We start from the raw sequence: 16,944 nt of genomic DNA, 5'->3' as shown, positions 1-16,944 counted from the left end.
ATGGGGTTATTGTGAGGAACAGGAAACACGGTGTTTGTAAAATAATAGTGTAGAGCTGATCACACGCAGTACAGGTCATCCTAGATGTTATACTGACACTATCGGAATGTCCCAAACAAAATGAGTCTGAATCTGGAGACCTTTGAAAGAGAAGCAACCTGTAAACTTCATTTGGTTGTAGCCCCCTTGGAGCCAGTGCCCCAAAGAAAGCATCATAACCACTATCTCAGAGAAAGAATTAGAACTGTGGCATTGACCATTATTACATCCAACGCTGGATTTGATAGCTCAGTTGTCATCCTCTTCCTTACCCTGGACTTTCAGTTAAATTTTATCAAAATAAGGTACACATAGAAAAATGTAGAATTTTTATTTTTTTTTTATTGTGCCTATTATGAAAAGCAAAGTACAGAATTTAAGTAGCAAAGATGGTGGCTTCAGGCTGTGTAAAATGGAAGGCTTCAAGGCAGACGTCTGGTTAAAGATCCATAAGGGACGTGACTAGAAGCTGCATGCTGTCTGTACTCAGAGGGCGTGATTATTTGGGTTTCTGGAGGAGCTGATGGAGATCATGGAGACAGTGGTGCTAAAGGACTACCCCTTAGCCCTGTCCCTGAGTAATGGCAGAAGTCGTTGTTACAGATAAAATTTTGTTTCCCCGGTGGTTTGAAAAACCATGATGCAATAATGACATAATAGAAAAGCACACATGTGAACTGAAATAACCCACACCCAGAGAAAAAGCCCACTTTATGAGACACTTTTAGGGACAATAAACAATGGAGAAAAGTTGCCTTCTTGTTTCCACCATCTGTCAGGAACTCTTTCCATTGCCACAGACTGCTGTTCTCCTGAACAGGCAGAAGGCGATGATGGCAAAGTAGATCATGCTCTTGAGGAGGAGGAGGGCGTAGGTGTAATAGGCAGAGGTGCTGGTGAGCTGCAGCTGCAGGGTGTCTAAGAGAAGTGTTTTGATTAGTTTTCACTGTTCTTCTGAAAGGATGGGACATATTAATAGGAGGGTGGTCACAGTTATTTATTTATGAGGACCTACATTGCAGTGACACCCCGCACAACCAAAACCCAAAAGTAAACATTTACCCCCACCACCACCACAGACAACAACAAGAAGACAGCTCAGAATCCAGTTTAGAGGTCATATAAATAAACCACTTCTCCTAAATTCACTTAGAACATTCCAAAATATGAAAATGTTGCATTTTTAATGAAAGAGTCCAATGAGAAAGAAGTATTTGTGATAAATAGCTTTCAGTGTTTCTTCACCCCCACCATGTCTCTAGATAATAATAAGAGCTAATATTCATTAACCGCTAACCAAATGCCAAACTCTTGTTCTGAGAGCTTTGCGTGCAAATCTTTAATCTTATTTAAGTTTTATAATAACCTATGAGAGTATTATTGTCATGCCATTTTACAAATAAACTGAGGACAGAGAGAGAAGTAGTTTGTCTGATATTATACATTTAGTATGCACCAGAAATCAAATTTTGATCCCAGCAACACGAATTTAAAGAATACATTCTTAGGTACACTGTTATTCTGCACGTCCAAGTGCAATAAATACCCCAGACATCAAAATCTTCTGCATAAATATAAAATTGAATTCTGATTTAGAAGTGTCTGAGCCATTACACGTGGTGCATGCAGTGTGATTACTATGAAGGGAACACTACATGGAAATTTGGTGGTGTTCACAGTGGGGTGGGTGACAAGTTTTACTAAAGAGGGCATTATATAAAATGGAAGAGAGTGGTTAATCCAAATTCTCTGAAAATTTAGGAGACCATGGATCAGTCAACTGTCTTTCCTAAACATGTCTCATTTTGCCTGTGATGTTAGAGGATAATTGCACTTAATACCTTTTGAAGTTTGGCAAGAAATGTATGCTGGCAAGAAATAACTAACGACAATGATAGTGAGCCAGACTACCTATTCAGTGAACCACAAGGCTGAGTCTCTTCCTGAGAAAATTTCCCTTTTGCATGTTTTATCTTCAAGAGTCTGAACTCTAGAATGATTAGCACTCAGTGTAGAAATAGATCTCAAAGGTGATGTGCTCATAACTCCTTGCCCTTGCTCAGGTAAAGTGTTAGCTGAAGTCCAGAGCCCCCTTGATATCAGAAATGGAGGAGAGATCAGAAGGGCTAGAGCCAATGCTTCCATTCACTTCCTTTGTTCGTAGGTAGGGAGAAAGGGCCAGAAACTAGTAATGATTCTGTGACAGACAAATGAGATACTCTATGCTAGACATCCCACATAGGTGACCTTATCTCTTCAATAACTGAGTTAGGTCTAATTATCCTGGTTGGCAGATGAGTAAAGTGTTGCTCAGAAAATGTAAGTAATTTTCCTATATTGATGCAAATAATCATTGAAAGATCTGGGGTTCAAGTCCAATCTATAATATTGTGAATCCCGTGCACTTACCCACCTCCCACCATGTGTCCATCATATCTCAGGGCCTAGGCTTTGGGGTTTCTTGCTCTAGGACTATATCTTAGAGGAAGAAGAGAGAACTGAGTAAGTGTATGAACTCTTGATTCAGGTGGCGAGGTTAAAATCCCAGATCTAGCTGTGTGGCGTGGTGCAAGGGACTTAATTAATTTTAGCTCATTGCCCACTTCTGTAAAATGGGAAACAAATTATTGTACCACCTCCTAGGAGTATTATGAGAATTAAACAAGAAAATGCATGCAAAACCCAGCACAATGCCTTCTGTATAAGAAGCTCTCAGTACATGTCAGTTCATGTTATTAGGTACTAGCAAGGACCAAAGACTTCAAAAAAAATCTAGAAGCACCTTGATGTCATGTATTCCTCAGTCATTAGAAACAAAAGCCATGCAAATGAATGATGTCCATTGTTGAAATAATTCAGAGCCTATCACTGCACCCTCTAATTCAGTCATCTCATCCCCAAACCAGCATTTATGAGGTTAAGATGACTCCTAAGAAATGATAGATTGATTTAAAATATGACTCAGTGTATTCTGCAACATCCAGCCATTTTACTTTTTCTACCTTAAACCAGGGAAGTTCAAAAGTTAAGTCTATCCAGAGGAAAAATTGCTATAGCATGACATGAAGGCAAAGATACAAAAACTTACTGCTTTCATCTCTCAGACAAACTTTTGTAGAATCAATAGCAGCGACCTCTAGAAGAAATGAGAGCAAGTATTAGTCAATTGTTCATATCCATAATTTGACAATGTGTGTCTGTGTGTGTGCAGATAGATAGGCAGTCAGACAGAGAGATAGGTAGACAGAATCTGCCAACAGAGAGGAGAGAGTCATTAAAAATATGAGCCCTGTGATTCCAGGAATAGTTGATCTGACTCTATATAATTCAGTAGATCTAACTCAGGTACTGTGTTTTTACACACGAAGATGCTGACTTTCACGAAGAATACATTTTATCTTCTTTATCACAATGGGACGACAATATCCAAGACTCTCTTGTTTTCCTTCTGTATTCACAGCTCCTAGCACAGTGCCTGCATCAAAGGAGGTGTTGGAGAAATACTTGTCAAATGGAAAAATAAACAGAAAATGTGGCTACTCTGCAGTCTTCAGCATACGTTGCTGACACGAAGAGTTGCTTCCAAAATAAATTCATCAGCTATCAGAATCCACAACAGAATCCCATGTTGGAAGGAGTCTGGTTTAGGCTATTTCCCATGACCGCAACGGAATCAGGCATACCTTTCCGAAGCATGCATGTGTCAATATCCCCAACACGTACAGATGATTTTCTGCAGCTGTGGTGTTTGTGGACATGACAATGATGTGAATAAAAGCTAACAGCTCTTGAGTGTTTATTACTGCACCAGGCACTGTGTTAAATGCTTCACATGCATTATCTCCTTTAATGTTCCAGTCACAATGAAGTGAATTGTAGTTTGGAGGACTCAGTGTTACAAATGAGGAAATAAGATGGGAATATAAGTAACTCGCTGAGAGTCATACCAGTGACGGCAGAGCCAGCGTTCAAAGGATTGTTGTGTGGATTCAGAAAGATAGAGCTTGTGGAAAGTACTTTGTAAAAATAATTCATAGAAATAGAAAATAATCTATAGAGAAAAAACATAATTCCATCATTGTAGACAGTAAAAACTTCCTCTCTTCTAAATATCTTAAATGTTCTTAGCAAATGACCTTTTTATTACAGGAGCTCAACATTTCAGTGCAATTTTTTCCAAAGACAGGAAGATAGGCCAAGAAACATTTATACTTCTCCGAATATATATAACCTGAGGTGAGACTTATCTATAATGTAAAAAACAAAAAAAAAGGCAAACATACGAAGATAAAAATATTTTTAAAGATAATTGACTGTTGGATGGAGGATAACGGAGTCTAAACGATTGTTTTGGTTTATCCTTTTTCTATTAAATGTGTTCTCCATATGGATGTGGTTCTGGTAGCAATTCTATGCACTCAACTAGGTCTTTTTTGGTGGCTCTAAAAACAGGTTTGAGACATCGGACTTGGAATAAATTCCACGAATGAAAACATTAGCATAATCATGTTTCGATGTTAAAATATCTTCAAGAACTGACTTCACTGTGTCTTAAAAGTCTCTTTCTTTTCCTTACAGTGACTTATTCATTAAAAGATAAATAAAAATTTCTTCTTACCACGCATTAATTGAGGTAAAAACAATAAAGTAATAATTTTTCATAATAAAACCTGTGTGTGTATCCTAAGTTTTCTTTCTTAACCAAGGTTGGTCAAAAACTTGGACCAGACTAGTTTCATCTTCTTCAAAATTACTTTATTGATTTTTTCTTCCAAGTTATATTCTTAGCTTTTACCAAAAACAAAAAACTTCCAAGAAACAGCATTAGAAATTTGCTGTAGAATAACATTAACAGAAATGTCCTCATTAGCTTTGTTGCCCTGAGAAGCCCATGGGGGGCATTTGTTTCAGAAAATAGATGTCAAGTAAAACACAGTAAGAACTGGAACTTCTCTATGATAATCATCTCCGTGGAACTTAGTATACTTCTTATTTTTCCCTGAACACTCGAAAAATCAAAACCTACTAAGACTCTTAGATCCAGTGGTTATATTAACTTGTGCTTTGCGTATTGCTTCCCCTCTATTTCTTAACAATAGAAATAGTAAATTAGAGCTGTTTTTGTAATCTTACTTTAGTTAATTTTAGGAAAGGATATAAGTGTTACAATAAATATGTGAATAAATTCATCATGTTATGTTTTCAAAAGCAAGTGTTTTCACTGACATTATTCCATTTGCTCTTCATCATGGCCCCAGGAGAAAGCCAAGGCAAGTGTTCAAACCTAATTTGATCATTGAAGAAACTAAGGATTTGAGAAGATAAAGACTGACTTCAGAAATTGGGACTGGTGCACAGCAAACGTCTTCACATGTTTTGTTACGCGCTTGCTCCCCACAGCTTCGAAAGGGTTTATTAACTACAGGGAAAAGTACAAACTGATTCCTTCTTATCTATAGGTGCTCTTGGGCTTTTGGTCTGTTGTCTTCATACTCAGGACGGCAGGTCGTGAGTCTAGTGAGTGACAAGACCTCTGCCGGGACCAAGGCACAGTCAGCCCTCTGCTCACGCTGTCTAAATATGCACAGCATCTACATCAAAGGGACTCCTTTGGGACATCATGCCTGAATCACGAGTGACCCTGAGTGATTAGAAAAAGAATATGCTCTCTTACAACAGTGCCTCCTCCTTGGGACAGTAATTCACCCTAGTGTGCTCATCCACATGTCCCTTCCAGGCTTGGCACAGGCCAGTACTATAGTAAGTGTTTGCTGAGCTGTATTAACCCATGGCAAGAAATACATTCATCATGTCAAATGAAAGCATTTTTGTACATGTAAGCCTTACCCAGTCTTTAGTGATGAAAGTTTACCTTAAGATGGTATGTAAAATACAAATCTGAAAAACCTAAGACCCTAATAAAACTGCAGTGGCCAAATTATTCAATTTTTTGCTGAGCCGCTCTCTGGCTCCCTCAAATAAACACCATTTTACTGACTAATAACAGTGCATTTGGGTTATACTTCGTGTGTAGCAAGATTAAAGTGAGAGTTACTTTGCTTGCTGAGTAGAACATTACTGAAAGACGTATAATTGTTCTTCCTTTGTGATCAAGGAAGATCGTTAAAAGGGAATCTCTTTTCTAGCATTTCCTGTGTGCTAAGTTGCTTGGTGCTTTCACATATGTTGTTTCATTTAATCCACACATCAACCCTAAAAAACATCATTGTGACTTTAATATGTTTGATGAAAAAACTCAGGCTAAGAAAAGTTAAGGAAATTTTTCTTTTTCTTTTTTATGTTCCAAAGCCTATACCATTTTTATCCTATGGGGATATAAAAGGACATTTATGCTACCAATAAATGGAAGAACATTTAAGACAGATTTATATTTGTTTGTTTTTCACTAATACTTGATAGAAAAGGTGGGGTATCCCCTTTGAAAAAAAGTGTTCTGGGAGGTTACATTTATATTTATATACACTTACCTTTCATTATGGGAGGAAAAAGAATCTCTTGGTCAACCCCTCTTTTATTATTCTCATGTTGGACAATACATCTGTGCTCTTTATCCATTGACTTTTCAGTCACAGTCAGCCAGCTGAATTTCATGTACGTGTCATTAGTCTTCATGGTATTTCCCTGCTGGGATTCCAGAATTGTATTGCTGTTCTTTTCTTTCCAATATACCTTGATAACATCAGGGAAGAACTTCTCAAGAAGACAAAGATATGTTCCAGCATTATGGAGGTTTACTTCAGCAATTGAAGGAAGAAAAATAGTGGGCTTGGGGGAAATGTCTGTAGGAAGGCTGCTATCTGTGGGGGAAAATGGAACAGCAATTAAAAGGAATCAGTTAAATTAATTAAATTTTTTTTCTGATAAATATGTTCATGAAATCTAAACGTATTGGCTATAAATTTTGAGGCCAATACATTTTGGTGTTAGAAATGATATCAATTAAGATAAAGGATTAAGATTTAAAGCACATACAATGACAACAAAAATAAACACATTTTAATTGCATTTTTCTTCCTGAGGGAAAATTCTGTTAAGAGAAACACATACCTCCAAATTTAATTGTTTTGTGTTAGTAGACAGTAAGATAATTTTCCATTTGAACAGTTAGAAGTACAGTTAAATCCTCTAGACAATTTCTGCTCTGTCTATGTTATTGGCTGCAATAATACTGTGGTAAAAAAGGGGTAACATAGCACATATGCACGATGATGGATGAGAATTAGTTTTTGGCTGGTGAACATGATGTGGTCTACACAGAAATTGAAATTTAACAATTTACGCTTGAAATGTATATAATGTTATAAACCAACGTTACTCCAATAAAAAATATATACATATTATTGGCGGCGAACAACTCTCCATACTGGATACAGTTCTCTCTTTACATTTGAATTGGGGGAACATGTATCCAGCACCTATTATGTTACACAATGTGCCAACTACTTTATTCACACTATTTCATTCAATTCACATACAATCCCTGCTGGATACATACTGTCATACCAATTTATGGATTAGGAAACTGAGGCCAGAGAATAATCGCCCAAGTTCACATAAGCAGGACATAAGAGGTGGATCCAGGTCAGCCTGACTCCAAAGCCCAGGCTCTTTGACAATACCCTCTCACCATTAGAAAGGAAATGTGTCAACTCACAAAACTTACCTGTAATCATAAACTTTGTCCACAGGCCAAACACTTTCATGATAATTATTTATGTTATACTTGATGCTTTATGTTAAGTCCTCACGTACACAAAGCTAAATCCTATTCCAATATTTGCACAATGTTGTCTATGCTGTCCTATAAGTATTTGTTTTAAGACCTATCCTAAGATTTCTACATTCAATCTCCATCATATTCCTGTTTTTTCCAAACATTCCTATTATTTCAATTTAATTGCTTCTTGCCTTCCCTCTATTACCTTGAAAAATCACGTTCTTCTGATACCTACCTGTGAGGACAAGTTTTGTTCCATCACTGAGGAGTTCTGTGTTATAATTCCACAGTGATAAACTCATATCAAAAACTTTAGAATAACTTAGCTTCTCTGAATTCTTCACGTTCTAGGGAACTATGGTGGCCTGTGACTCAAGAGACCATGGTTCTGGTCCTGGTGCCTTTTGCTCACAACAAGTTCTGTGGCTGAGAAATCAAGTAAATGAAAGGCTTTGTTGCTTTATTTGTTTGAAAACAATGATGTTTCTGTAAATCAATTCAAGATCCCTACCAGAGCTGAAGTGAGACCAAAATGAAACAAGATCTGAAGAGTGATTTGATATAAAACTCTGTAAGAATAGAGATTATCATTATTATTATGGTCATTATTATCATTATCATTATTATTAACAATTTGTTTGTGGTGATTGCATGCTCCAAATGACATTTTAATCTAATGGGACCCCACATCGCCCTTACTAATAGGAATTTAGTATTTTGAGGTTGCAATTAGATCCCTGGCAATTAAGCGTGAAGACTTGTTCCTTCATTTGCATTCCACTTTGCTCTAATATGCCTGGAATTCTCAAAGCCATCATCAGAGGAAAAGTGTCTTTCACAACCCAATTAATATGGAATCATTGTTTTGTCTTATCCACTGCATTCACAGTGTTAAGAAAATCGAAGGGAACACTGACTAAAACCTAATAACATGCAGTCAGTATATGGAACTGCTTCCCTCGTGTTGTCCAAAACAAATGGCTCTTTTCTCTAATCAACAGCACAATCTATTTGCATTCTAAGTTTTCACCAGAAATTTCAGCCTCAAACTGACATCTTTCCAGCTCATGTGGAAAGTTCTGTTTGAAACTCCTGGCAGCGGGCCTTCAAGCCAACTGACTAGAGAGATGGCAGGATGCCTGTCCTCAAATCCTCCTATTGACACGTTAGACACTAAATGTCACCTGCCTGACCATAGCTGCTGAGGGTCACCATCTGTGGAGGACACTCAGTGTTATGATGCCCATAGCCTTGATGCAGTGGGGGGATAAAATGGGTTTGCTGAAAGACCATTTCTTCCATTCTGTAAAATGGATGTTAAAGGCAGTGTCCACTCTTGTACCTCACTTTCCTCCTAAAGGACTCATGCACTGAAGTCCTTTTCTAATTTGATGGTGGGAAAAACATGTCCTATTTGAAATTTTACTGTGCTTCATTTCATCAGTTAATGAAAAGTATGAATTCCACTACATTTTTTCTCCTACCTTTGAGCATACCTTGCTAGATAATCACAGGCGATTTTTAGTCTGCTTTCCTTAGTGGTTTTGATCTTCTATTTTTATTTCATGGTCTAATTATACTTGTGTATTTGATTTTATGTCTTCTCAAATAGGTTTTGGAAATAGGTAGTTTAAATAAATGACAAAGAGTTTGTGCATTATAACTTGTTTCTTCTTCTGCCCCAGAGGTTGATTATTAGTGAGGTCTAACTCAAATATGACATGACAGATGGGAGAATATGTTTTCAAATCCTAGCTCTGTGATATTGACACGAAACATGGAGAATTCAAACAGACTGAAAGTGCCAGAACATAAAGTGAGGCTTTCTTTCCCAAAATTATCCCTCAGAAAACGGGGGTCGCCTTATGTGTCAGTCCTTGTGCAACCTCTCATATTAAAAGTTGCTCTTCTAATACTCTGCTGTGATCAAAAAATACTGTTTGGACAAGCTCTCACCTGAAATGAACTCAATTAATGCTAGTTTTGGAGCTAGCAGTGGTGAAAGAAAATGAAGAAATTTAACATGGATTTGGTAATATTACTTGGGACTAAAATTTCTACAGTTTATGCTTATGTTGCACATTTATAGGATAACAGAGTAATGAAAAAAATGCTTTCCTTTCATTTTATAAAAGGATAATTGTCTCTTTAGATAAAATATCCAGTGACATCATCCTATGGGGATCACAAAACAGACACTCAGACCCTAAGATGACCTAGAAATTTGCTCTAAGGTAGATGTTTCAGATGCATATGAAGAGTCTGAACAAAATTTTTAACAAAATGTAAGGGCAGAAAAAGCAATATTTCTCAACTGATATTTCTATTGATATAGTTTTTAATTGTGTAGGTATAATCCAAGTAAGAAATTAAATGTTACAAATGTACATTTGACTTTGATCTTTATTCCTATATGTTTATATGTTCAAGTAGGAAAAAAAAAAAAAACTTATTTTACTGCCAGATATTTCTACTGGAAAATGAGAGATCACCTTATATTCGGGCTAATCATATTTGAGATAATGCTTATTATATTCTAATCATTTACAGAAGCAGGTAACAATTAGTCTTAGAAATTGAAAGTTTTTTCCAATTACTGATTATGTGTTCTAATGTTACCTGCAGCCTAGATGGTAAGTAATACGTTTATCTGTACTCCTGATTTCATAAAGAATTCCAATGCATAGTAATTCGAATTCTGGAGAAGGAATCAACATTTTTCTCACCTAGTGTCTCAAGCTTGTCCCAAGCTTTATGGTAGGTAATTTCCATATTTAATTTCATTTAATCCTCAAAACATTCAATTTGAGATGACCGTTGCTTCGATAGAATGAAAGGATGGAAATATATCAAACTGTTAACAGTGATACCTGTCAATATAAAATTTTAATTTTTTTCTTTATTTTTTGTATTTTCCGATTTTTTCCACAATGAGCATATATTATTTATAATTTTAATAAAGCAACAACAAGTAAATCACAATTTATTTGCTAAAGGATGATTATACCAAAAGCGATAGACCCAGAATCAAAGTCCATATTTTTCCCTGCACCACATTCTCCTAAAAAACATTTTTCAGGACCCTCGGGAATTGTATCTGTGTCACCATTGTTTAATTTGATTGCTACAATGTACATTGAGTATGCAGTCAGTTCCAAAAGAGAAGACCAGAAAGTTGCTTTTCAACTTACGAATTCTTTGTTCATATGATCACAACCACTAGGGAAATCAAAATATAAAATTTCCTTCATTTTTTCAGTACTTTATCCACTTTGTGAAAATTCTCTAAAAACTTGCATTTCAGTGGATCTAGTAGGCTAGGAACATCCTTGTAAGATGTCCTCCTTCAATCAGGCAAAATTTCACCTTTAAGGCTAATGAGGATTGAAAAAATTTACTGGACTGAATTTAGAAAAAAATAAACCCAGCTTATGACATTCTTGAATATGGTCCTGCAGTTAAATATTTTGATACTTACTATGAATCATCTTCTGACCAAATGGCAAGTGTAGCAATTTTTGTTCATTTTTTCCATTGATTATTTTTGGAATCAGATAAGTAAAATATCTACACTTCTTTACAAATCTTTCAAGCCAGAAATACCAAATGGACCTAAAGTCTCCAGCCCTTAGGGACCCACAGTTGCTCTAACTAGTCAACTCCTTGTTAGTGTCCTCTGTGCTAGGTCAGGCAGAGGACTGCCTCCAAGGACCCGGATGGAGTCACCAACCTCTCCAGAGATCCCATTCTGATTCATGACAAAACTGGGATGGAATCCATGAATTCTGAGCCAGCACCAGCACTCTAACCTGCAGCACCTGTGTCACCTGCCTCCCCTCCCCAACTTACACCACAGAATTTAAAGAAAATTTACCTCTAACAATGATCTGTTTGCCAGGGCCAAACACTTTGATTCTCCTGCCATCCTTCTGCCCACTATCAGAAAAGCCTTTACAGGAATCTCCCTTTGTGCCTGTTTTAAAATTGTACTCATATTTTTTCCATATTTATATAAATATATAAAGATTGGCCCTGCTAACATTTAACAAAGATGAAACTCAAGCAAAATCACATTAGACATGAACATAGTCAGGAATTGAAGAACTGACCCCGTCTGCCTGGGCAGCTTGGGATATGTCTTTTCTCGTCTCACCACACATACATTGGAGAGTATGATTTTATCTTTTCTCATCATTTTGCCTGAATCTTCTAAATCTCCTTCCTTAAACTATTTTCATGTATAAAGTCAGTTCTTTGCCTAGAGCGTAGAGTTAATGTTTCTTTAATTTCCAAAGAGGAACAATAACAGAAATAACATATTTAACTATTTAATAAGTGCATATTCAATATGTTTTACAGGTATTTTCTGATTAAATGTATTGAAATGTGGGTTTCTGGATTGATTCTAAAGTAACTTTTTTTCAGAATTCAATTTCCATTAATAGTAGACCAGATGAGTTATTACAGAAAGTGAATTCTTAATGATGATCTTTCACACTATTGCTTGCTGAAAGACTGCTCCTTTTGACCTGAAAATAATTTATGGTTTCCAGGACATTGAATTAAAATCCTGTGCTGCTCATCAGAAGATCCTATTCGGTTTGGTATTTCTGCAGCTGTCTCATCATAAGTGGAAAGGCAGCTGTGAATTATGCGAGTTAGTAATGTGATTTATTACACCTGCTATGATTCTTTTACCAGCTTCAATATTTCTAGCAAATTTGATGCCAATACAGAAAGAAAACTGAGTGGAATGGTGTCAAAATGACTTGTCATTCTATCAAGATACCCTAAGAATCATATTCTGAGTATTTAGTAAATGCAGATTCAATATGATTTACATGATCTTTTTTGGAGAGGAGAGAGGCAGTTTAAGTGCCATGATTAGAAGCAGAAGCATTGTTTTCACACATGAGTAGTAATACAAATTGTGAGCAGTTACTAATTAAGTAGTCAATTAAAGAGTCCACTTAAAAGGTCAGGCTACAGAAGAGTAAATATTCAGAGTTTAAAAACATGACTTAAGGGGCCAGCCCCGTGGTGCAGCGGTTAAGTGCATGTGCTCCGCTGCAGCTGCCCCGGGTTCACAGGTTCCGATCTCTGGCGTGCACAGATGCACTGCTTGTCAAGCCATGCTGTGGCTGCATTGCATGTAAAGTAGAGTAAGATGGGCACGGATGTTAGCCCAGGGCCAATCTTTCTCAGCAAAAAGAGGAGGATTGGCATCGGATGTTAGCTCATGGCTAATCTTCCTCACACACACACACACAAAAAATGACAGTGTTTCTAACATCACATAAAAGTCCAGACAATGCACTTTGTAATAGACAAGTCTCTGTTGGATCCCAAACTTTGACACAGTAACTAGACAAGTGCCTTTAGATAAGTAACTGAACTTTTCTAAACCTCAGTTTCCTAAGAGGATCTTCTGTATAGGGCTGTTGAGGAATGAGATAAAGCACTGAAACTATTTAGCACTGTGTCTGGCCTTCAGTAAATATTAGCTAATATTATTACGCTCTTTAATGGGATGGTTAGGGGCCATTTTAACAAATTCTTCCACCAAACAAAATATATGTATTTTATTAGCAATAACTATTACTTAAATTAAGAAAGGAAATGAGCTCATAAATCCAAGACCTCTTGCCTCTCTGGCAGCCACAGACCAAAGAACATGGGGCCCAATCAAGCCAGACTAGAGAACACTTATCCACTAGACTAGAAGCTTTGGAAATGTTGGGACTTGTTCTCTCTGTGTCTTGTTCCTCCTTTTATCTCCAGCATCCAGTACAGAAACTGTCCTCAGTGAATGATTGCTGACAAAATAAACGAGCAAATGAGGATGTAAAACCACGCAGACTCTTTTCATGGACTTTGGAGCTGAAACGGCTTATTGAGCTTACAAATTCCATTAAGCTGGCCCATCTCTAGGTAACACAACAAGAGTTGATACCATAAATTTTGACTGATCTCAGCCTACCTCTAAGAAGCTAGGTTAATAAGAAATGGGATTTATTAATGTTTTATAGCCATTTACTATAAGAAGTAATTTTTGCACTGCTGTTAGGGATGAGATGAAAACCAATAATATAGGTTTTGCAGGTTAGTGGGAGAAAGGAGCACTATGTTTTATCTCAAAATATAAAGAAGAGGTAATTAATAAAAGTATCTCTCACTTCAGAAAGTCTACAAGAAAAGTATCTTTAACAAATAACTTATACCTGTGGTTTACAGACATGGTCCTCAAAATATCTTAATTTCTAGCCTGAGTTTATCATTTTTGTGTGTGTACTCTAAAAGTAGAAGTCAATCTGCTTATAAGCAGGGAAGTGAACAAACAACTTATGAAGTAGTTTTGTTTTCATGTACAATGACCAATAGCTGCAAAATTACTCTTCATATGTTGAGGCCAAGTATGTGGCAGTCAGACAATGGTGATCCTAGATTGTTTTCTCTAAAAATCTTTTATCAGTTTTTCATTACTAGAGTAAAAATTGAAAAAAGTTACTTACCAGAGGGAGTTACTATGAGCTTAGTCCCTTCTCCGAATATCTTGATCCAGCCGGAGCTATCACACTGGTTACACCTTCTACAAAAATTCAGCCTCCTCCTAAGCTTTATGATGTGACTACTGGTTAAATAACCTTGTACTGGCAACTTGACCTTCTGGGTTCCTTTGGAAGTCCTTGAATACAGGTTTCGTGATATCTGACATTTTATTACTTTTCCTCAAATAAATTGACCTAGACATCTGTTTTCCACCAAGGCAATAATCATTGAAAAGTGCAGATAGAAAACAGAAAGAATAAGAGCAGAAAAAGAAAAGATCAGACCCAACTCGTCAACCAACTACCTTCTAAATTACTAGGAAAAACATTCAGAGAGCTAAGACATTTTTATTTCCAGGTGTTCAGTTGTGTTGAAACTGCTCAGAGATTGCATCAAAGGAAAGGCCCTTTTGTTCTCACAAACACCAGGGCTGCTCCGTTAGCAATTTGTGAATGTATTTCTGAAAAGAGGAAACTCTTAAGTAACTGAAAATGCAAATATGCTAACACAAATATACTTGAGACATGTAAACAAAGTTCTCCATTTGTAACAAAGCCACTTCTACCATTTGGCAATGTGATTCTTTACCAGGCAATGCCAAAAGAGAAAATAATTTCTGTGATGACATTAGTTTTCCTGAAATAAAAGAAGAAATTTATAGAATTCTATCTCCTAATAATAGATTCCTTATTTAAACTAAAATTTGAAAACAAAATCTAGTTCTCTGATATGTTGAAAGGAAAAGCCTCTTGGAAGCTATTCTGTAATCTTATTGTTAAAATCAATCTGTATTCTTATTAATCTGTAATCTTGGGTCAGGACGAGAAAGAATTGCCAGAAGCAGCTAAGTGCTCCTCTGAGTACAGATGAGTTGTCCATCTGCCAGGACCCAGAGAAGACAGGTCCTGATGATCCCCACGTCGGCTTCAGATCCACCCTGTCCCAGCCTAAGTCCCACAAGCAAACATTGCCTCTGCCCATGAGAATGAAGGTATCAGGCAGTCACGGTGAGCAACTGTCCCTTCACAGCAACTCACAGCCACCAACACAATGGAAGAGTACAAGAGGGCTGAATGAAAATTATGTTTGAAAAGGGATTTCTTGAGAATTCTAAGTTATTACTACTCAGAGCTGTCAAATATCCTTTGTACCTATTGGAGACGTGAATAATGCCTACTCAACCCTGTTCTGATACCTGGTCATTTGTTTTTCCTTATCCCAAGACCATGAGCAGAATTATCAGGCAATTTAGGAGTTGTCAATATTTCAAGATCCATGAAGGATTTAAGTAATATAATGCAAAAAAGTAAATAAATAGTTATAAAATCTTTTAAAATATAAGAACTATATGTAGAAAACAGTATAAGATTTACTAACGGGCATAAAATAAAACCCAAATAAGTGGAGAAACATATCATTTTTGTGAAGGAAATGCTCAGTATCATATAGATGCTAATCCTTCCTAAATTCATGTATATGTATTGACTGCAATTTCAATCAGAATTATGACAACATTTTGTTTTTGGTTCTATGGTGTACGGTTGGGGGTGGGCTACATAAGTTGCTTTTAAATTCTAATAGGAAGAATACAAATGAGATAACTAAAAAATAATTTTTTGAAAAATAATAGTGAATAGACAATTTACATAGTAGATCTTAGCACTTATTACAGAGCTCCTGACATAATACAACAATAGTGTAAGAATAATGAAACAGGGCCGGCCCCGTGGCTTAGCAGTTAAGTGCGCGCGCTCCGCTGTTGGCGGCCTGGGTTCGGATCCTGGGCGTGCACCGATGTACCGCTTCTCCGGCCATGCTGAGGCCGTGCCCCACATACACTAACTAGAAGGATGTGCAGCTGTGACATACAACTATCTACTGGGGTTTTGGGGGGAAAAAAAAAATTATAAAAAAATAATAATAACTTTTTTAAAAAAAAAAAAAAAAAGAATAATGAAACAAAGTAAAACAGAAATCCTCCAGAAAAATGCAAAAAGTATAAGTCAACATTAAAATATGACGTGGCATTTTTAAGTCATAGGGAAATGATAGATTACTTTAAAAATGGCTTTGGACTATTGATTATCTGTTGGGAAAACAAAAATAGCTCTCTACATCATATCATATAAAATAGGTTCCAAGTATATTAAAATTTAAATTAAAAAGCATCTATAGAGATGTGAGTAGAAAGAAAAATTAGGAGATTAATTGTGTCCATTGGATAGAATAACTTGGAATGGGAATGGGGTAGGAGACATCTGAAGTTAATACTTAATTTTTAAGAAAGTGGAATGTAGAGAATTTTTACTTTTTGCCGTATTTTCAAATAAATATTTTTTCAAAAGAATAAATTATGAGGACTTCCTGAAAGTTTTAGGGAGGAAAGTGACATGATCAGATCTGTGCTTAAGAAGATAAATGTATAAGCAGAAATGTGGGTGGGTCAGGGGAGCAATGTCAATGAAGCAGACATGTTTTAAGATGATCACCATAAGCCGCTAAGAGGCAACCTTAGACCCGTGATTATTGTAATGACAGTGGGGATGGATGGAAGGGCTAGTGCAAATTAATATTAACAAGTTTATTAAAGTTTTAAAAAGATCCATGTGCAATCAATC

The 16,944-nt window shown here is 36.5% G+C and overlaps 1 gene segment (V, D, J or C); it reads right to left on the bottom strand.

Moving 5' to 3' along the window:
- Positions 1 to 373: 373 nt before the first annotated feature.
- LOC101397720 (T cell receptor gamma constant 1-like) overlaps positions 374 to 16,944 on the bottom strand; it is a 40,475-nt gene continuing 23,904 nt past the window's right edge. The window contains 4 exon segments of the C gene segment in view: positions 374 to 957; positions 3,128 to 3,175; positions 6,528 to 6,857; positions 14,290 to 14,345. Coding sequence covers positions 815 to 957; positions 3,128 to 3,175; positions 6,528 to 6,857; positions 14,290 to 14,345 — 577 coding nt within the window.

The sequence above is a fragment of the Ceratotherium simum genome, chromosome 1 (genome assembly GCF_057802395.1).
Source record: "Ceratotherium simum simum isolate JZ-2026a chromosome 1, ASM5780239v1, whole genome shotgun sequence".
Taxonomy (NCBI): Eukaryota; Metazoa; Chordata; class Mammalia; order Perissodactyla; family Rhinocerotidae; genus Ceratotherium; species Ceratotherium simum.
Note: the sequence above shows the minus strand (reverse complement) of the source record. Positions and strands in the feature narration are given on the sequence as shown.